This window comes from Erinaceus europaeus, chromosome 15, assembly GCF_950295315.1.
Source record: "Erinaceus europaeus chromosome 15, mEriEur2.1, whole genome shotgun sequence".
NCBI lineage: Eukaryota > Metazoa > Chordata > Mammalia > Eulipotyphla > Erinaceidae > Erinaceus > Erinaceus europaeus.
The window spans coordinates 11,394,364-11,417,177 of record NC_080176.1 but is presented as its reverse complement, the minus strand read 5'-3'; the positions used below and the strand labels follow the sequence as shown (position 1 = coordinate 11,417,177).

At 42.3% G+C, this 22,814-nt stretch overlaps 1 protein-coding gene across 1 annotated transcript; it reads right to left on the bottom strand.

Moving 5' to 3' along the window:
• Positions 1 to 1,141: 1,141 nt before the first annotated feature.
• Positions 1,142 to 17,121, bottom strand: ZP2 (zona pellucida glycoprotein 2). Its single transcript, XM_060174105.1, has 16 exons — positions 17,100 to 17,121; positions 16,757 to 16,851; positions 14,950 to 15,096; positions 12,652 to 12,693; positions 11,747 to 11,911; positions 9,664 to 9,760; positions 9,384 to 9,565; positions 8,501 to 8,627; positions 7,496 to 7,683; positions 7,328 to 7,419; positions 7,095 to 7,219; positions 6,736 to 6,925; positions 4,028 to 4,163; positions 3,857 to 3,953; positions 3,004 to 3,084; positions 1,142 to 1,320 (listed from the first exon to the last, which is right to left on the bottom strand). The coding sequence occupies exons 1-16, from the start codon at positions 17,119 to 17,121 to the stop codon at positions 1,175 to 1,177; spliced, it is 1,932 nt and encodes a 643-aa protein (XP_060030088.1). The 3' UTR covers positions 1,142 to 1,174.
• Between the last annotated feature and the right edge of the window lie 5,693 nt (positions 17,122 to 22,814).

Sequence of the window (22,814 nt, the reverse complement as noted above, 5' to 3'; positions counted from 1 at the left end):
ACTCCAAAGAATATAACAACTCAGCTGATGGTTAAAAAGGTCCAAAGTGTGCAAAGAGCAAGGACTGGTTTAAGGATCCCAGTTCGAGCCCCCGGCTCCCCACCTGCAGGAGAGTCGCTTCACAGGTGGTGAAGTAGGTCTGCAGGTGTCTATCTTTCTCTCCCCGTTTTCCCCTTCTCTCTCCATTTCCCTCTGTCCTATACAACAATGACATCATCAACAATAAAAACAACAAGGGCAAAAAAAGGGAAAATAAATATAATTTAAAAAGGTCCAGAGTTCTAATGACTTTCTTTTATCTCTAGTTTTATCTCTGCCGCATATAGAGATTTAAAACATTACTACTTACTTCCTAGCAATAGTTTTAGTTGATGCTAAACTTTTTAGTCAGAGGCTACAAATGCATTTCTATTAATTTGAATATGGCCTTTTGGAGCTACAGTGTGAAGAAAACACTTAATTGATATATAATTTCAGCCTAGCATGAGCTAAGGTAATAATCAAGGACAAATACTGGGAAAGTGGTTCCCCACTCAGCGGAGACTGGTGTTCAGCGGTAGAGTGTTTATGAGAGTAGGAATGTGGTAGTTTCACCTGGGGAAGCTAAAACTGTTTAGGAGTATTTCTTCCCCAACCTCAAAGGAGGCTGCTATTCTTTAATTGGGTTTTGAGTCCAAGGGACTGTGTGACTAAATTCATTTTAAATTCTTGGAGAATGTTGACTACTTATTTGAAAGTAGTTGGGACTAGAAAATACTTGTAGCACACTGGATTAGATCCTTAGGAACAGTTAGGTCCCCCTTTCCTTGACAGAGAAATTATGCCAGTGAGCAGGTGTGCCCTTTCCCTGGCCCCAGTTTGTATGTGAATTGAGGGGATAAAAGACAGTCAACTAATTGCATCTCCCAGAGGTAGACTGGAGTTAAGCCCTAGTATTGATTGAACTGACTGAATTCTGGAACTGCCATCCTGTGGAGGTGAATGATCAAAAAGACTGAATGACCTCCAGTAATTACTGCATTTCCTTAATTCAGCCACACAGGACAAGACCTGTATGGAGAACCATGGGTCTGAACTGCATTCGCTTTAATGACTGCAAGAAACAATCCTTAAACTCCGCCACATTTCAGTTAAGATAGACTTTGAACTCAACCACTTTTATTTGTAAATCCAATTAGGGATTTAATATCAAGGTCCTTTTCTTGTGCAGGTAACTGACAGCTCCTAGGGTTGCCACGATGCCCGCTAAGACAAGCACAGCAGATATCGTGTGAAAGGCAACATACCCAGCAATCCCGTGCCCTTTGAAGTCCATAGGGTCTGGAAAGGAAGCAGACATTCAGGTCTTTAGATCATTATTTAGATTATAAACCTAGATTGAAGTTGAAGTCTTACTTAGGAAGGCTCCCCAGAAGAGGAAGTTAAGTCTCAAAGGAGGCATCCAGGAAGCTTGTAAGCAAGGAGTATAATCTTACCCCTTTAGCCATCCTCCTCTCACTAGTTCATTCCCACTGCCAGCCCCACTTCAAATGTGTTTTGACTAATCAAGAAGTCTGGGCACTGATGCCTGGGAAGGATTTTACATTGCTTATTTTAAAGATTTTATTTGTTTTATTTTAATGAGAGAGACCAGAGCACTGGCTCAGCTTTGGTTTATGGTGGCCTGGGGATTGAACCTGGAACCCCATATCCTCAGGCTTGGAAGTTTTTTGCAGAACCATTATACTCTCTCCCCAGCTGTGTCATATTTAACCTAATAGTTTGGAACTGACAGATATGAACTGTCAGTGTGTGAAAAGGATGTTAGACCACGATCTACAGTAGGTTATCAGTTAGGAATTTAAGACAACTTATTTTACATTCTATGCCAAAAATTCAGGCCCTTGAGGATAAGGTTATGGTAATATTAACAGGAACATGACTTACGTTTGACAGTAGCAAGGCATATATACCTTCTGACCTGTGAGTACTATTTCTAGAAACATCTTGTATTTCTTAGATACTGTATAACCATTTGAGGGCATTCCAATGGGTGACAGCTATAAAACCAGAAGTAACCATATGTCCAGGAATGAGCATGGTGGTTAGAAAACCAGATTGGGGGTGGGGGCAGGTGGTAGTGCACTGAGTTAAGCACACATAGGGCAAAGCGCAAGGACAGATGTAAGGAGCCCCTTGGCTTTCCTCATCTGTAAAGCAGGTCTGCAGGTGTCTATCTTTCTCTCTCCCTTTCTGTCTTCCCCTCCTCTCAGTTTCTCTCTTTCCTAACCCACAACAACAATAGAAAAAAAAAAAAAAAAGATGGCTGCCAGGAACAGTGGTGTTGTATGCTTTACATTGGGTTCTAGTTCTCCCCCGCCAAGAAAATTAGATCAGGCCTGCTAATTTCGTGGGCCCGCTTGGCCCCGCCCCAAGGAAACCCGCCAGAGTTCCAGAGTGACAGAGTTCCTGGGTTCCTGAGTTCCAGAGTAAGAGAGAGTGCTTGTGCCGCCGCAAAGAGACAGCAGAGTTCTGTTTGGTGATTAGTTTGTCTTAGTTTATGAATCGTTGTTCCTGAATAAAGAAATACAGCTTCCCTGCCCAGCCGTTGTCTCCGCGTCTCTGTTACCCGCCCGTGAAGCTATCCCAGCCAACAAGAGCCTACGAAAATTTTAACAACACAGTGGATTCATAGTGCAGCCACCAAGCCACAACGTAACCCTGGAGGTAAACAAAACAAACAAACAAACAAAATGATAGAATTGAATCCTACAGAGCTGTAGGCAGTGAGGCAGACCTCTATAGACAGTGACTTAAAAAGATACCCAACAGTAGGTAAAATATGGGGCCCTACATGCGTTAAAGTGGAAGGGGACACAAGAGACATAACAGCACCTATTCCTGGGGTGAGAGATTTTTTTTTTTCTGTTCAAGTTTACTATCAGCATGTGTTTATGCATAATGAAGTTTAACAAACAGTTGATAATTTGAATCCATGAAGCACTCCAGGCTTTAAGTTCATACCTCTCAATGAAGAAGAATCATCTGCCAGTAGGAGGATGGGTCCTGGGAGACTTACTACCACTTTATCCTCTCCAGTAGTTCCTATAGTTAGAGGCAGATGGGGTTTGTGCGTGACGTACTCTGAAGAGTGAATGGTGCTCTAAGAGGTGTGCTTGTGGAATACTCACTGCAGACCCCTCAAACACCCCCCCACCCTCCTGCTTATTATTATGGTTTTCTTTGCCTCTGAAGGAGATGTCATATATCCTATTCTAAAAACAGGACAGGACAGGGAGTTGGGCGGTAGCACAGTGGGTTAAGCACATGTGGTGCAAAGCGCAAGGACCGGCAAGAATCCCGGTTTGAGCTCCCCACCTGCAGGGGGGTTGCTTCACAGGCAGTGAAGCAGGTCTGCAGGTGTCTGTCTTTCTCTCCCCGTCTTCCCTTCCTCTGTCCATTTCTCTCTGTCCTATCTAACAATGACAACATCAGTAACAATAATAACTACAACAATAATGAAAAACAAGGACAAAAAAAGATAAAATAAATAAAATATTTTTTAAAAGATGAAAAAGAACCACTTAAAAAAAATAGGACAGGACAAATACTCAAATGATAGCCAAAAAAAGTTGAGTTCTGAGTCTGCCTAGACTCAACAATGATGTAAACTCAACCGTTTACAGGTAACGGTTGGGCAAAAAACAGACCTGTCCATCTCAGACTCCTAGACCAAGTCAGACAGGACTAGGAAGGTTTCTTGGGCCCTTAGGACTGGGTAAAGTTGAGCTATTCACCCTTGTTTAGAGTCTTCAATTCTGAGAGGCTGAAGTTTGCTCATAGTAAGGAGAGATTTTTTTTTTTTTTTTTTTTTTACCTCGCCTCCTCCTGGATGTCATAGGACAAGTCACAGAGCACAGAGGGGAGTCAGGAGAGAGCTGATCACAGATCAGGGCACTGCAGTGGAAGTAGACCTGGAGAGAGAAGACTTCAGTGAGATCCACGGGCTCTCATCTCATCTGCCCCAGGTGACTGGCTAACCACTCACCAGATGGGAGAGAACTTGGGGCTGTGACACAAAGGCGAAGGTCTTCACATCAAACCTCTGATAGTGGGAAGGGTAGGTCACAGAGGCGCCAACTGGATGGAAGGTGGTTCTGAGGTTGTCCAGGTTATATTCACAGCTAGGAAACACCAGGGAGAGACATCAGTCCTTAAACTACCCTAAAACCCAACTTAATACTTGCTCAGATTACATTCTTTTTAAAAATTCTTTATTTATAAAAAAGAAACATTGACTAGACGATAGGATAAGAAGGGTACAACTTCATACAGTTCCCACCACCAGAACTTTGTATCCCATCCCGTCCCCTGATAGCTTTCCTATTCTTTATCCCTCTGGGAGTATGGACCCAAGGTCATTGTGGGATGCAGGAGGTGGAAGGTCTGGCTTCTGTAGTTGCTTCCCCACTGAACATGGGCATTGACAGGTCAATCCATATTCCCAGCCTGCTTCTCTCTTTCCCTACTGGGGAAGGGCTCTGGGGAAGCAGAGCTCCAGGACACATAGGTGGGGTTGTCTGTCCAGGGAAGTCTGGTTGGCATCTTGCTAGCATCTGGAACCTGGTGGCTGAAAAGCGAGTTTTCATACAAAACCAAACAATCATGGATATAAAGGCTGGAATAGTGCTGGTGAAGAGTTGAGAGGGAGTGTCTCTGTTTTGTAGATAGCTTGTAGGCATATTTTAGTTATATTCCAAAGGGCCTGTGGCTATACTAGTGGGTTTTTTTGTTTGTGTTTCCCCTGAGCCTGAAATCTGATATGCAGGTGGGTCCTGATTATTGTCTGGGGAGATGATGTCATGGCTGGAAGAAGGACCAGAAAGCTGGATCAGGGAAGAAAGTAGCTCCCAAATATGGGAAAGGTATATAAGTATTGTTGATTGTAAACCCCATTGATCTGATATAATTCAGATTACATTCTAAGCAACCTTTAAATCCATTGTTCAACCTCAACTTTTGTTTTTAAAATACTATTCTAACCTGGCCCACTCAGGCCTACCCAACATTATCCAGTGAAGTCAAAATTATATATGGCAGTCACAAGTTTGTTCCTAAGAATAATCAAGAGCTGTAAGATTCACTAGTAGCTTTGCAGATGACACCAGCTTTATTCATACTGTGCTCAGTTAAGAATTCAGCAACGTGTCCCAGGAAGTTAGTATAGGTCAGTGACAGAAGGCGACAGAGAACTTTTGCCATTTTAGATCTTGCATACTTGCATGGGGGGTGATAGCTATTTAAAATATATATTGGATAGAGAGAAATAAAGAGGGGAGGGGGAGATAGGACAAGTGATACACCTACAGTAAGCTTTCCCACACCCTGCAGGTTGGGATGGGGATGGAGGGTGGGGGGACATGCTTGAACCTGGGGCCTTGTGTATTGTCACATGTGCTCTCAAATGGGTGTGTCACCACCTAGTCCCATGATAGCTGTGTTTAAAAGCATTATGTTAGGTGGCAAGTATTAAGAGTTAGCCCAGAGGGGGCCAGACAGTCGCATAGTGGGTTAAGTACACATGATGCAAAGCACATGTACTGGCCTAAGGATCTTGGTTCGAGTCCCAGGCTCCCCACCTGCAGGGGGGGTCACTTCATGGGTGGTGAAGCAGGTGTGCAGGTGTCTATCTTTCACTTCTCCTATCTTTCCCTCTTCTCTTGATTTCTCTCTGCCCTCTCCAACAAGAACAGCAATTGCAATGACAATAACAACAACAAGGGCAACAAAATGGGGAAAATGGCCTCCAGTAGCAGTGGATTTGTAGGCATGGAGTCCCAGAGATAACCCTGGAGGAAAAAAAAGTCCAGAATAAGCCAGCAATCAAAGCAAGCTTCATGAAGACACCTGAGAAAGTCTTAAATAGAATGAGAGAATGAGTCCAGGGCAGGTGTCTACCTGCTAATAAGGAACTAGCAACAGATTAGAACAGTTTTAAGGTAAGGCACCATTGTATCCAGGTGTAGACCCTTGATATAATACTGCTCACAGAGCCAAGAACATTGATGTGAGTTGCAGTAGGTATCATCACAGCTTCAGAGCACTGTGGTGTTAAGCTCTAGGGTCGCGTGGACATTCAAGTCCCATTATGTATTTCTTTGGGCTAGCTGTTGAAGCAGCAAGCTCAGGTTTCTTTTTCATGGAGTCTGACTAGTTTGACACCAACAGAGGGACGAGGCTCAGAGAATACATAAGCACTGTGTCTGGTGCAGGATAGGCAGTCACTAAGTGGATAGGAACTGGAGACCCACTTCCACTCCAGATGAAGGAGAATGCATTTTTTTTAAAAAACTTAGTTATTCTGTAATAATTCTTATTAACCAGAGCACTATTCAACTCTGGCTTCAGGTGGTAGCAGGGATTGACCTAAGGACCTTGGAGCCTGAGGCATTAAAGTCTTTTGTATAATTATACTATGTTTCCACCTGTGGACAAAAGTATTAGAGTCAGATTTTCTTGGGGGAAAGATGGCAAACGCTAGAAGAAGAAGGGGGAAAGATGCCATTCTTTTTGACTTAAGGTAACTCATGTTTGCCTATTAACCTCATCAGACTAAGGACTATTTATTAAGAAATAAGAAATATATATGACTTAGTGCTTTTTTGGCTGTTGTTGAAATCCAAGATGGCTTTTAGTCTCTTCACTGGCCATTTCTGTTGGATTGACTGGGTTGCCTTGTATGTGGCAAATACCTACCCATCCACAACAACATTCCACCGGGGCAGAGCATCAGGGCTCACAGTGATTGTTGCCCAACAGTCATCTAAGACCAGCTTGATGTTGGGGTCAGTTCTGTTTAGGATTCTCACTTCCAGATGAATTGGCTCTCGGAGGTATCTCACCACAGGGTATTCACTGTCTCTGTAAGGCTGCAGGTAGGAGTCATCTGAAATGAAACAGAAACCCCTTCAATAATTCAAGGAAGTACATTGATGGCTATCACAGCAGCTTAACCATCAGAACTACTCCTTTAGTCTGGCAGCATCAGAATGTTTCTTTGGGGACACGAGTTCCTTAAAGTACGTAAGAAATCCAGTTAGGTGGCAATCTCTCACCTAGGTAGGTTTGCAGGCTCATGGTAAGTGGACCTGGCTTCACTAAGGTCACCGGAGGAGGAAGATTTTCAACATTAGTCTTGATCATCATATCATCTCTGCTGTAATAACATTTTACTGTCATTCTGTAAGAGCAGGTAGACAGAGGAGGTATGGTACAAACAATCACTGGTTAAAAGACTATTTGGATTTAATCTAAGAGACTGAAATGTTATGTAGTCCTTGTATTATACCTGAATTCACTGTCTCTGGAAATTCTGCTTGGAGGGAGATTTGTCCAGAGAGCATGTATTTCATTTTCATAGAAAATTTTGTCATCCAGAAACTTAAAGTGAGAGAACAGAGGTCAACAAGTTGTCTCAAAGATCACCCTTCATTTCTTGCTGCCTTCCAGTACTTACCTTATATTTTGTTCCACATCCATCAAGGGGTATGTGAAACCTTACCAGCCCCTGAGCTGGAGTCTCAAAGGCAGGCTGGCAGGATGAGTCCCCCACTCTGAGGGTATTCAAGTTGAGAGCTGGTTTTGTTTGGTAGTTATAGATATCCACATGCATAAACCCATCCTGGGTACACAGCTCACCTGTACCTAGGTAACAGGGAGAGCAGGAAGAAATTGATCTGGTACCTAATATTATCATCTACCAACCTTTGTATGTGAGTAGACAGAAGCTTGGATGTTTAACAAGAGAAGGCACCAACATTTCAGTCTTTGGGGAAATGTCTAGAGTTACAGGAGAAGACACTAAGGTAACCTATAGTTCCTCTATATGAATAAAACTTTTCATCCAAAGGAAGAGGCAGCAGGAGATAAGGATAAAAGCACCACAAGGTAAAAGAGACCAGTGAGAAATCCTGATAAGGGGCTGAAGTGATTGAAGAGTGAGTATACATGGTTTAAAGTGGATAAGGCCTTGTTCCATTACATCTCTTTGTTCAAACCTCACCAATCCTGAATAGTTTTTGTGGGGGGGGGGGTGGGAAACACAAGAATTTTTCTATTTGGTTTGACATGATGTGGATTACATAACAGAAGTGCAAAGGGACTTCAGAAGAAATGCCTACTATTGTTCAAAGATGGTGTCAGAAGTTTGAGGAAACTTTTCTTTTTTAAGTGTTTACAGTCCTGCTAACTGGAGGTTTGACGCATTCTTAGATGGTAGGCTCAGCCCATGAAATATATCCAAGTTATTAAAAACAATCATCTGTGATCTTGAGATCAACCTGACTGAATGTGTGTTTTAATGTTGTCTCCCTTCTGGCCCCCAAGAGCTAAATTGAGATTTCTGACTTGATTTAATTTCCTCAGAGTTATTAAATGCAAAGTCTGAAGTCAGATACACTTTCCCATATGCACAGGAAGAGGATCAAGAGAAATAAATACTGTAGGGGAAAAAAATCTTTACCTATAGAAATTGGCAAGTCACAGAGACACTCAGGATAAATCACCATGGATATTGTCTCCATTTGAAATGAAAAGGTCAACTTGAGTGATGATAAGTAGAGTTGGTAGGATAGGCATTTTTCAGAGAACTGAAATGAGAAGCACATCAGTCAGCCATCATATTCTGTCAGGGCCCAGAGCCAGGCATAGGGAGACAGACAGGAAGTGCATTGAATGCCTATAGGGCACCAATCAAGCTTATCTGGCTTCCTTTTAAACCAGGACAAGAGAGACCCTATCTCTAGATCAGGATGCTTCCCAAGGCAGGAAATGTATTGCTTTAAATTCATGCCCAGTGAGGCATTCTCTTTGTATGAGGCACTAAAACTTAACAGATCAAATTCCAAAGTGCTAAATACCTTGCCAAGCCAGGTCCTAGTAAAAAGGACCTTAAAAATATTGCAGCACATTTTTTTTTTTTTTTTGTACAGAGTATACCTACATATGGTTACTCTCTGGCGCCCTTGTTAATTTCATCAATTAAGGCTGGTCTTAGGAAGACCATTTAGAACCTTTATATATATATATATATATATAAAGCTGTGCTGTATTTATACAGTCTAATAGCTTCATAGTTAGAAACTTGAAGGTAGTTTATACTATTCAATGAGCTAAAGAAAATTTAGGAGAACTTCCACTGGCAGGAATTAGACTTGGTGTTTGAGAGCCTGTTTTAGTAACTTGAGAATTTATGCAAAGTGATCAACTGAGGCCTTCAACATTTTTCAACAATGACACTTGCAGTTAGAATTTATGGGAAGGTCATCAACTCAATCAGGATCACCCAAAAGACTCTGCTTCAGGTCAGGCTTCCAGAATGCTCAGTGGTTGATAATGGAACTTACCTGGTTTCTGAGAAGAGTTTTGCTGATATGCAATTTCAAGCCATTAGCTGCTTCTACATCAATCCCACTGTTGTGAAACTGGCTCACAGCTATGTCTTTGTTTTCAATGGTCACGGATTTTAGCTTCCCAGGAAATTCAGGTATGGTAAGAGTCATGTGTGTATCATTACAGGACACAGAACCTAGAAGGAAAGACCCACAGGATGTCTATGATCAGCCATGATTTAAGATCCCAGACCATGGAGCCCATCACTGGAGTTTCCACTTCCTATGACCTTACCTGACACACAAGTCACCTGTGATGAATAGGTGGTTGTCTGTCCATGAGATAAATGCTTAAGCTTCAGAGGTACCGTGTAGACGTGACTGTTGTCTTGCTGTGGGGGGAGCATTTTTAAAGACATTGGTTTGCTTGTATAGGGGTCAACACTAGAGAAATAACCAGGGCAAGCTGATACTCAAGTACTGAGCATTAGTTTGGTCCACAGAGGATTTGGGCATTTTGCCCAGTGGGTCTACTTTATAGCATCTAGCAAGCTAGTTTGTCTATGGCTATTTGTAATTCATTATGTCTACACAAATCTGAATGATAGCTACTGTTGTGAACATTTTAATTTCATCAACATTCAGAGGGATGTTCAAGTGGTAAAAAAAAAAAAATCAGTGGTACGTTTACATCAATATGTAACAGGATTGTTTTTTTTTTTTTTCCTTTTTTTTAAATTTTTTTATTATTATTTATTTATTCCCTTTTGTTGCCCTTGTTGTTTTATTGTTGTAGTTATTATTGTTGTTGTCGTTGGATAGGACAGAGAGAAATGGAGAGAGGAGGGGAAGACAGAGAGGAGGAGAGAAAGATAGACACCTGCAGACCTGCTTCACCGCCTGTGAAGCGACTCCCCTGCAGGTGGGGAGCCGGGGTTGGAACTGGGATCCTTATGCCGGTCCTTGTGCTTTGCGCCACCTGCGCTTAACCCGCTGCGCTACAGCCCGACTCCCAGGATTGTTTTTTTAAAATGGTCCTCGCAACCCTCCTGCACTGCTGGTGGGAATGTAAATTGGTCCAACCCCTGTGGAGAGCAGACTGGAGAACTCTCAGGTGGCTAGAATTGGACCTACCCTATGATCTTGCAATTCCTCTCCTGGGAATATATCCTAAGGAACTCAACACACCTATCCAAAGAAATCCATGTGTACCTGTGTTCATAGCAGCACAATTTGTAATAGCCAAAACCTGGAAGCAACCCAGATGCCCAACAACAGATGAGTGGTTGAATAAGTTGTGGTATATATACACAATAGAATATTACTCAGCTATTAAAAATGGTAAATTCACCTTCTTCACCTCATCTTGGATAGAGTTTGAAGGAATCATGTTAGGTGAGGTAAGTCAGAAACAGAAGGATGAATATGGGATTATCTCACTTACAAGCAGAAGTTGAAAACCAAGATCAGAAGGGAAAACACAAAGCAGAACTTGGACTGGAGTTGGTGTATTGCACCAAAGTAAAACACTCTGGGGTGGGGGGAAGAGTTCAGGTCCTGGAATGTGATGGCAGAAGAGAACCTAGTGGTTGAATTGCTATGTGGAAAACAAATGTTACACATATATGAACTATTGTATTTTACTGTCGACTGTAAACCATTCATCCCCCCAATAAAGAAATTAAAAAAGTAAAACAAAAATACAATGGTACTGACATCTAAGTTTTTTGGCACATTCATTTAGTGTAATATCCTGATTGCTAGCCCCTAAAGCACTACTACCTTCCGTAAAACACAATAGAAGACAAGGAATCACACATACACAAAAAGAGCACCTGAATTTATCAAAGACTTGCAGTGGTAGTCTAGCTGTGCACTACATACCAGAATTCTATCTATGAGAAAGGAGGAGAATGGGCTGAAGGAAGGCCTATATCAGTTTTGTTCACCAGTACATCCCTGCAAGCGTCAACCCGGCTTTGACCTAGCACGTTATGATTGGGCCCTCCTCAATCGCTATCGAACAGGTCGTGGCCGGTGCGCCGCTATGTTCCATCGCTGGGGAGCCAGAGACGACCCGAACTGCCCCTGCGGCTACAGACAGACTATGACCCACATAGTCAACGACTGCCACCTCTCCAGATTCAAAGGAGGTCTCGAAACTTTACATCAGGCTCAACCTGATGCTGTTGACTGGCTACGGAAGAAGGGCAAACGCTAGAAGAAGAAGAACCAGTACATCCTTAGTACTCAGTGCAGTGCTTGGCACACAGTAGGTATTGAGATACATTAACTGAGCTGTTCTCAATTTGAATATGTGGATGAGATCACACCTATATCTGTACATTGGTGGTGGTATAAAAAGACTCCACACTTACCGTGTAGTGGGTCACTCCAGTAGCATTGTGTGACACTTGGATGATCATATTATCAGAATCAATCAGGATGTTATACCCTTGCATCATGGCCTCTTGAAGGGTCAAGGTTTGGGCTCCTGTGCCATCACCAGTCACAATGACCCATTCCATCTGATATCCAGGTTCCTAAAGTCAGAAGTCTCATTTAGAGGACTAATGTTCTATCTATATAACTATATATATCTATATTCCTATCCTTTGCAGTAAATTAATTCAGACTTCTTCCATTTTGTGATCTGCCTGGGACTGAAGTCCATGCTACTATGATCTACTTTTTTTTTTTTTTTTTTGCCTCCAGGGTTATTTCTGGGGCTCAGGCTCAGTGCCTGTACTGTGAATCCACTGCTCCTGGAGGCTATTTTTTCCCATTTTGTTGCCCTTGTTGTCATTATTGTTGACACTGCTGTTGTTGGATAGGATAGAGAAATGGAGAGAGGAGGGGAAGACAGAGAGAGGTAGAGAAAGATACACCTGCAGACCTGCTTCACTGCTTGTGAAGCAACTCCCCTGCAAGTGGGGAGCTGGGAGCTCGAACCGGGATCCTCACTCTGATCCTTGCACTTTGTGCCATGTGTTCTTAAATTGCTGCATCACCGCCTGATGCCCCCCCACCTTATTTATTTTTTAAAAATGATTTTTAGAAGAGAAAGAACAGAGCATCACTCATCCATGGCTTATAGTGATGTGCTAAGGAATGAACCTGTTACCCCTGAACCCCAGGCATGCAAATACTCTAGTAAAGTGATCTTAACTCACCTAGACCCATCCAAATTCCAGCTGTCCACTTAATAAGGACTGACATTACAGCATATTTAAAAATCACTAAGGGGTTACATAAGCCTTAACTTAAAGAATTGTTTTCATACCGAATCCTCATCAGCCATGCCAGGAAAAGCTCGAAAGGTAAACTGGAAGAAAAAAATAAAAAGAATTATGAGAGCATGATTTGGAGGAGAACATTTCTGAAGTTATACTGCTGGTAGTTGGTAGAAAATACCCAGAGCAGGAGCTGAGAGGTGGCACAGCTGGCTGAACCACATGAGCTGAGAGGTGGCACAGCTGGCTAAACCACAGGTTACCATGTGTAAGGACCCAGGTCCACCTGCAGTGGGGAAATTTCACCTGGGAGGAAGTATCACCAGGTCTCTCTCTCCCTCCCTCCCTCTCTCCCTCCCTCCCTCTCTTCCTCCCTCCCTCCCTCTCTCCCTCCCTCTCTCCCCCTCTCTCCCTCTCCCTCCCTCCCTCTCTCTCCCTCTCTCTCCCTCTCTCACCATGTCTCTCCCTCTCCTTTCAACTTCTCTCTGTCCCATCAAATAAAAAGGAAAAACTGGCCTTTGAGAGTGGTGGATTCATAGTGCAGGCACCAAGTTCCAGTGGTAACTCTGGTGCAGTAAGATAAAATAAAAATAAAAATAAAATAAAATAAAACTACCTAGAGAGAAAAAACCATGTAGTTCTTACTGGTAAACAGCAGGAAAAACAAAGGAGCAGTTATAAATCCTAGCTGTGCTCTCAAGACCATGAGACACCATTTCACCTCTTTGAGCTTTTGATACTGGTAGGCAATACCAATCCAAAGACACGCAGCAAATCAGTGAGTAGAGGATTGAAATATCGACCATATTTCCAAGTCCAGCTTGTCTAGGCTACTGTTTCCCCTCCAGCTGTCAGTTGAGAGGTTAGGTTCTTGCTATGTCCATAGAAATCAAGAATTATATAGCTATGTAGTACCATTATTGTTACAATTAAAATATGAGTACTTTTAGTTGTCCAGTATGGTATTAACTATGTCAGGCTATAAAAGACATTTTGGTCTGTATTGTTCATTTACTAGATCCTAGCATCTAGCACAGGGCCTGGCAAGTAATTTAATTTGTCAAATGACTACTCACGTTATTGTGGCTACCAGCTAAATCCTTTCCATTGCAGGCAGGAGGTACTAAGCACTGTTGAAATCCTCCCAGTGAATTATTAGAATTTCAAGTGGTAAGTATTACAGGCCCCCCCCCCTTCAAATTTGGAAACCAAGACTCAGCAGGATTAAGAAACCAAGTCAAAAAAGACAATTATTGTCCCTACTACAACTTCTATTAGAATCGTCAAACAAGTAAAATGCAGTAAAATTTAAGGTTAACTTAGATCCCACTTAAACCCTAGGTCTCTCCCCTTCCTAACTTGAGGTCAAACCCCATAAACCCAATACTGGTTTGGCTACAACAATGATTTAATAACTAGGAAAAACTCTAAGCTCCCCAAATAAAGAAAGAACTCCAAAAATCTAGGTAAGGGCAAGAGACTGCCTCACTTAATGATGGCCTTGTTGGTCAATACCAGGCCACCCCATTATCTGGGGCTCTAGTCAGGGAATCCTTGGATTCCAACATAGACATGGGGGGCCTAGACCTCTAGTACATCCCTCTCTCCATCATCCTGACTTCCCTGGACACACAATCTCACCTCTCCAGAGCCCTACCCCACTAGGGAAAGATAAGAAACAGGCTGAGGGCTTGGGTTGACCTGCTAGTACTCACGCTCAGTGGAGAAGCAATTACAGAATCCATAACTCCCACCTTTAGCACCCCAAAAAGAATTTTGGTCCATACTTCCAGAGGGATAAAGAATAGGGAAGTTTCCAATGGAGGGGATAGGACACAGAATTCCTGTGGTAAGGATTGTATGGAATTATTATCTTACAATCTTATAAATTATTAAATCACTAATAAAAATAATAAAAGAAACCAAGTCAAAGTTAAATAGCAAATTAGTGAATAGAGGACAGAAATCTTAACCCTACTTTTAAATTTTTTAAAAAATATTTATTTATTCCTTTTTGTTGCCCTTGTTTTACTGTTGTAGTTATTGATGTTGTTGTTGTTGGATAGGACAGAGAGAAGTGGAGAGAGGAGGGAAAGACAGAGAGGGGGAGAGAAAGATAAGACACCTGCAGACCTGCTTCACCACTTGTGAAGCGACTCCTCTGAAGGTGGAGAGCCGGGGACTTGAACCGGGATCCTTATGCCAGTCCTTGTGCTTTGTGCCACTTGTGCTTAACCCACTGAGCTACAGCCCAACTCCCTTAACTCTACTTCTAAACCCAGCATATCTAGACCACCATGCTTTCTCTGCAGTGGCCATAGGAAAAGCAGTCAGGTTGTTTTACTCACAGACATGGAATCCTTTGTGCAGATTGTAGATCCAAGATGCTCACTGGTTTCATCTGCTTGCATGACTGGACAGTTGAGCCGGTACGTGAGACCATTTTGTTTAGAAGCAACATTCTTAAGTATGATGACTATCTCGTACTGGTTAAGCTGTGTTGCAAATAGTATAGTAACACCAGTAAGTGCTGGTACCTTAGTGGGAAAGGGAATTCCCAATACCATCTGACCTGCAGAACCCTTGATGTTACTACTACCATAAGTTCTGGAGGCTCTCTTGTTCCTGTATCAGATTCAGTGGATACTCCTTTAGAAATAGTTCTTTCTAGTCTTCCCAAACAGAGTCATAGGTTGAGACAAAACAGTGCCCTTGAGCATCAGAGTTTACTTTTAATTTTTTCCCCTACACTCTTCTCCTTGGTTATCATGGACTTGGTCTCTTCCCAAGTCATTCAGACACTGACCACTACTGGAATAGCTATTGCAGTGGGTGGTAGGTAGAGCCATCTTTGATGTCTCCCTTTGTTAGGGAGTTTCTATGAAGTGTATTTCTGATTTCAATGGCCACTCTTAGCTCAAGATCCAAGACACACACACACACACACACTCCAGTCTGTAGGAAAGCAACTCTAAGCTTCTGCAGATGGGAGGAACTATTTCAGAAGCAAGGCATTACTGAAAAGTCTTTACAAGAGACACATGCTTACTTCACAGGGCAATCATTAGTGACCTCTGTCGACCAGATGACTTAAACTTCAAGCCTGTGTACAGAGCAGGGCTTTGGGTTTTGTCTGCTCAAAGTTTAGACTGAAAGTTATTTGCTCCAAAATCAGACCAACTGGTCTAAATATACAAGTCTAAGACAGAACCACAACCTATTAACTTAACTAAACAAACTAAATCTATACTATTAGTTACCCAAGTGCTTCTCTACATACTAAAACTTGAGAACTTCTGCCTAGACAGTCTGCTTTTATGGCTAATAACCTGATTGGGCATTACTGTTGGTTAGTGACAGTAAACTCTCACGCAGCTGCTGCCCGCCTACCAATACCTGCTTTTACGCCAGAGAAGTTCTCTACATCAAAATGATTTTCCATTTTGAATTGGGGATCATAGATCAAAATACCTCACATTTAATCATTTTTCCCTTGTTTCTACTTGCTGTACTAAGTCCTTTAGAAAAATTAATTTGTGTGTGTGTGTGTGTGTGTGTGTGTGTGTGTGTGTGTGTTTAACATTTTATCTTCAAATGATAGAACGAGAGAGACCTGGACTCAACCCTGTGACTTCTGGGGTTATCAGGCATGCAATTCCTATGCTCTACTGCTGACCTGTTTCCCTGGCCCAATATCATTTATTTTTAGATACCCTGGTAAAGATAATATAATTCTTCACTTTCCAATAGGCAAACAAACTTAGGAATATTAGCTAGTTTGCCCAAGATTCACACATAGGTACAAAGTTGAGTGTTACTCTGGTGTCCAATTTTTTTTTTTTAAATCCCCAAACAAAAGTTATGTATAGGTATTGGCAAACTCAAACTCAAAGTCTTACAACGCAGGGTTTAACTTCAATATTAGTACTTTCGGCCTACCAATTCTGTTAGGAGGGCCATTCTGTGCAATGTGGACTATTTAGTAGTTATCTTAGACTTGTAGTTGTCAGATGCCAGTAGCAGTGTCCAAACATGACCAGACCATCCCTAGTCCATAACCACTGCCCTGTTCCAGTGTCTATACCCTTAACTACCAGGTTACAACCCTGCCGTTACTATTTTCCAAATTACTCCTCAAAGTCACTACTTACTTACCACTATCCTGGTACAGGCCTCATATGGGGCCACCAGGGTAAAATTTTCTGGGTCCAGGATGAAGGTGCAATTCAGCATTTTGTGACCATAAGCATCTACAGAAACCAAATCAGTTTAGACAGGGCAGGGCTAGGAAATATATTTCAGTAACAAAGGTAACCACAGTTATGTAACCCAGAGTGCCAATCCATTGCTAAGGTAGCTTAATCATTTCACTTTTGCCTCAGTGATGTGATATGGCCAAAGCCTCAAGAGATGCTATGATTTGCAGCTAAAACTCTGTCTTACAAGACAGTAAGGCACATTTCCAGGAAAAAACAAGGTCTTCAGTTTTGCATCATGCAAAGGAAGAACCCCTCCGTCATCATAGAATTTATTTGCTATTTATTCCAGCGTTTGCATGCCCTTCTCACGGGGGTGGTGGTGGGGGGGGTGGGGAAGAAGCTGACCATGAACTAAGGACTCTCTAAATTCAAGACTAAGTACATAGTACCTACCGGTCACAAGTACCTGCCATTTCTTGTCAAGGGTACTTGTAAATTCCACTGTCATTCTATTTTCATGGCAAGTGACATCACCTAAAGAGGAGAGGAAGACCTTGGGGGTTTCTTTGAGTCACAGGAGGCATAACAACTACAGAAGGGTTTGGAGATATATATATATATATATATATATATATATTTTTTTTTTTTTTTTTTTTTTTTTACCAGAGCACCACTCAACTCTGGATTATGGTGGAACAAGAGACTTTGGAGCCTCAGGCATGAAAGTCTCTTTGCATAACCATTATGTTATCTACCCCTACCCTGGGATCATTCAGTCTTCAATAGGTGTCAGGGAAAGGTACAGCTTGGAGAAGCAAAGCTCATCACCTCCCCCAGAAAACACACAATTTGAAGCTGGGCAAGGGTGCACAAGTAACCATGCACGATGCCCAAAGCTGCAAGGCTCATCTGTACTTACTAAATGCCTAGGGCTTTCTGACGCCTGGGGGAAGATTAATGCCCACATCTACAGGAAGCAGGCTGCAACCTCAGCAGCAAAGCTGATGGTGGTGGGGAGAGAACAAAACTATGTCTCAAGATTTTTCAATGTGAAGTTCAAAAGATGGCTGGGTGAGCTCAAGGACAGTCGTATTTATTTATTCTACCATCCCGTGACCTCTGGCTCAGGAGAAAAACTGCAAAGAATTTATTCCAAGAACAGCAGCTCTGGCTTTGTCTGATACCTTCCTTCAGCATGCGTTTCTGTTTGAAGATAAACAGAAGTGTAAGGATCTAATGTTCAGGTTTGCTGTTTAACGGAGGCTACAAAGCTGGAGGCAGTAAGATGGAAAGTGGATTTTTGTAAGCTCTTTTGTTTTTTTTGTAAGTTTTTGTAAGCTCTTTGGTGTAGTTAGTAGAGCAAGTCATCAGTAAGCAATGGAGAATTTTTTTTTTTTTTTACTTGATTGTGGTAAGGAAGAGGGTGAGCAAAGATTAAGGGACTTTTTTCTTTTTTTATTTGTAACTTTCTAGGACTCTAGATGCCACCTGTCCTCTCTGATAAGGGTGCAGCCCTTTCCTCATAGGTGTACCTTGGAAGACGTCATACTCCAGAGACGTATCTTGGAAGGTGTCATACTCCAGAGAGTTCACGGAAGTCACAAGGATGAAGAAGAGACAAAGTGGTCTGTAGGTGTGTGGAAGGAAATGAGAGGATTAAGGAAGCATGAATGTCAGCAGACAGGGCTGTTACATTCCCTTCCTGTGCCCCCCCCCCCAGAATTTCTCACCTCCACTTTGCATCACACCAACAGGATGAACTCTCACAATTTTCTCTCTGCCTGGGCGCCATGTCCAACAGCCACCACCAAACCCACCGGGGAGAGGAGTGAGCTACCCTGTGCTTTTATAACAGGAAGCAAGCCCTCACCTTGCCCTCTCTGCAATGAAGACAGCTGAATCTTCTGCAATCCTCCCAGCTGAGGGGGAAGGGATGTGGGAGGGGAGAGTCTTTCTTGAAGGCTTTGGTATTCTACCAGCTGCTTTGTGGGCCAGGAAAACAGAGTGCCTTGAAATTGGATCCAGGTGAACGAATTGGCCCTTTAAAATAAATCTTTAACACTGGAGAAAGTTAAGATCTTTGGCACAAAATATTTACAATTCTGGGGTAGAGTGCAAGGGGGTGGTAGGTTTTATTGAGGAGAGAACATCTGTTGTTCTCACCACTAGACCCTTTCCATTGTCTCCTGGGTATCGTGAACATTAATCCTGGCAGTGTGAACAAAGTACCTTTAAAAGGGAAAAATATACTCACCTCCATCCCATACTAAAGTTTAAGCTTACTGCAAAAACTACCGACAATTTCAGAAGGCAAGAGAGGAAAGGGTGAGTTTTTCACCCACTTACCACTGTTAATATTTAGTATAGAATGTTATCAAATGTTTGTACAAATACATCCCCCTGATTTATTTTATATATTTTATTTATTTTGGATAGAGATAGAGAGAAGTGGGTGATAGAAAGGGAGAGAGAAACACCTGCAGCACTGTTTCACTGCTTGTGAAGCTTCTTTCCTGCAGGTGGAGAACCCGGGTCTTGAACCCCTGTCCTCAAGCACTCACCAGGTGCACCGCCACCTGGTCCCACCACCCCCACATTCAAAAGCAACAACCACATGGGGGTAATGCTGAGACTTTTTTTTTGGTAACCTACTTTTACTACTTTACATACACATCATGAACATTTTCCCTGTTTTAACAAAGACCTCCATTACCATCGTTAAGGTTATTTGGTACTTGAGATCTAGATAAATCAACGTCTATTTAACTATCCCCCAGTGATGGACATGACTAATTGGTTGCTGTCTGTTCATCATTATAAACATAATTATGATGGACACTGTTATACATTTCCCTGGATAATCCTCAGGATAAATTCCTGGAAGTAGAAATTCTAAGTCAAAAAGAGTAGTGATCCAAATAAGAATGCCGTGCTGTATAGCAATTGAGAGTTCATAGGTGGGGAAACTGAGGCAAAGCAGTTTGCCCAACTTTTAACAACTGAGTGTCTAGAGCAGACAGAGAACTCAGTCTAACACATATTGTTTCCAGCACCTCTCTTGGCTTTGCCCCAGATAGTTGCTGCCCATGATCCTTAAGAGGTGATACAAAAAAATGCTCAGATTTTATGCAGGTCATGGGATCTCACTGGCAACTGTCCATTTATGGGCCAGCTATGTGGTATAAATTAAGGGCAAATCACTATTTCCTGTCGCAGGTGTGTGAAGTGCTATTTGAAGTCAGAGCAGTGTTTCCTCAGCTTCTTTGATCAAAAGACTCACATGGATCTCTCATTGACATCACAAGCCAGTGAACTGCTGAGGCGGGGCCTGTGTGACACATCCTTAACAAGCACCAAAGGTAAATCTTATGATAAAGACAAAGCTGGAAATATGTGGAGGGCGGCAAAATTCCAGATTAAGCAGGTTGGGTTGGTAAGGGGGTAGAGGTGGGTAGAGATGGTAAAAGGATTTAGACTCTGAGCAGAAGCATGATAACAATCATTACAAGATCTTCTTTAGAACATTTTCCAAAAAGTGGCACTTCTTTTTGTAAATGTGAAGGTTCTTTTTTATCATAATGGTTAAGATGATGATGAGGAGATGCTAGAGGCAAGAGAGTGGGAGCAAGACACAGAAAGATCTCTGAGAAGGGGGGGCGGTTAGATGGTGGTGGGTTCGCGTGCCCGGCTCCTCACCTGAACAGAGGGGATGCTTCACAGGCGGTGAAGCAGGTCTGTAAGGTGTCTATCTTTCTTTCCCCTTCTCTATCTCCCCCTTCTTTCTCAATTTCTCTCTGTCCTATCCAATAAAATGGGGGGGAAAATGGCACCAGGAGTGGTGTATTCATGCAGGCACTGAGTCCCAACAATAACCCCAGAGTTTGCCTCTTATCTAAGTTTTGCACTTATCTAAGAAGGTCAGCCCCAGGCAGGTTTGCTTCCTCAAGACTGTGCCTTTTTCCCATAAGTGTGAGGGCTCAGAGGCAGCGGGGCAGCACAGTGTCTGAGCTGGAGACATGGAGAGAAGGACTGTTAATGGAGCCAGCCTGGGTGTGATGTGCTTCTAAGTTGAATTTCCTTTGCTTGTCTGACTCATTCCATGCCATCCTTGGGACAGTCACAGAGCAATAGCGCATGTTCATAAGGCATCAGTCCTGTACAAATGTGTTCTGTGCAGCTAGCTTTGAAAAAGAGGAAGGTAGTGGGCCTGGTAAAGTGTATGTGTTACTATGCAAGAAATCCCATGTTCAAGCCCCCACTCCCCACCTGCAAGGGAGGAAATTTCACAAGCAGTGAAGCAGTGCTACAGGTGTCTCTCTGTCTATTTCCCTCTTCCTTCTCAATTCCTCTCTGTCCAATCAAGTTTAATAATAATAATAATAATAGCCGGGTGTTCAATTCCCTGGCTCCCCACCTGCAGGGAGTCGCTTCACAAGCAGTGAAGCAGGTCTTCAGGTGTCTATCTTTCTCTCCCCCTCTGTCTTCCCCTCCTCTTCCCATTTCTATCTGTCCTATCCAACAATGATGACATCAATAACAACAATAATAAAACAACAAGGGCAGCAAAAGGGAATAAATAAATAAATATTAAAATAATAATAATAATGGCTGGGTGGTGACACACATGGTTGAGTGCACATGTTAAAAGGAGCAAGGACCCAGGTTTGAGCTTCCAGTCCCCACCTACAAGGGAAAAAGCTTTGCAAGTGGTGAAGCAGGGTTGCAGGCGTCTCTCTGTCTCTCTCCCTATCTCCCCTTTCCCTCTGTATTTCTGGCTGTCTCAATCCAATACATAAAGATAATAAAACAAATCAAAAGAACTTATTTTAAATAAAATTGTTTATAATAATAATGATGATAAAAATTGCACCAAAGTAAAGGACTCCTGGGGGTGGGTGTGGCTTTCAGGTGGAAGGTTAGAGTGTTTTGCAGAAAACTGAAAAATTTTGCACACATATCAACAACTGTAGTTACTGTTGACTGTAAATTATTAATTCCCCCAATAAAAATAATATTTTTATTTTAAAATATTTTATTTATTTATTGTAACAAAGAGGAAGAGAAAGAGAGAAAGATTCACACTCTGGAAAAGAGAGAGAGGCTGGAGCCCTGTTCAGCTCTGACTCATAATGGTGCTGGAGATTGAACCTGGAACTTCAGAGCCTCAGGCATGAAAGTCTTTTATAGAACCATTATGCTATCTCCCCAATCCTAGTAAATATATATTTTTTAAAGAAAGTGAGGAAGAAGAGAAGTCATCTCAGCATTTGAGCTTAGGCCTTGCATGCTGGAAGCCCTAGAGGTCCGAGCTTCAATTACTGGCACTACCATATGCCAGAGCTGAGCACTGTTCTGGTCCCCCTCCCCCCACCGCCCTCCCAGGCATGTCTGTCAAGAAAATAAATGAAGTTTGAAAAAAGAAGACCAAAATAGATGGTTCATAAAATGATGTCTTAGCTCACTAGTTAGTAAAGTCAAGGAACGTTTTTTTTTTTTTTTTGATAGGCCTTTAACATTTTACTAAATAAATGATGGAATTTTTCAAATGTATGTTTTACGCATTCTTTTGGAATTGGCTTTTTAAAATATGCTAATTTATAGCCATAAGGTGTTCTGTTTCTCTGAATGCCCTGGTCTGTCTCTACCTGTATGCCCCAAGGCTTCATCTCATCTGCAGACCACAGGAATTTCTTGATGGGAATTTTATTTCTTTTATTATTTTTAAAAAACTTTACTTTTAGATTTAATTTTTTAACATTTACTTATTTTATTGTATAGAGATGTGAGAAATTGAGAAGGGAGAGGGGAGATAGTGGGAGTGAGATAAAGAAACACCTGCAGTGCTGCTTCACTGCTCATGAACTTTCTCTCCTGCAGGTGAGGACCTGGGCCTTGAACCCAGGTCCTTGCACATGATCACATGTGTGCTCAGCTGGGTGCACTACTTTCTGGCCTCATGAAGGGAATTTTAGATTGCAGTGCACAACTCTGGAGCAATTGTTGCTTGCTTGCTT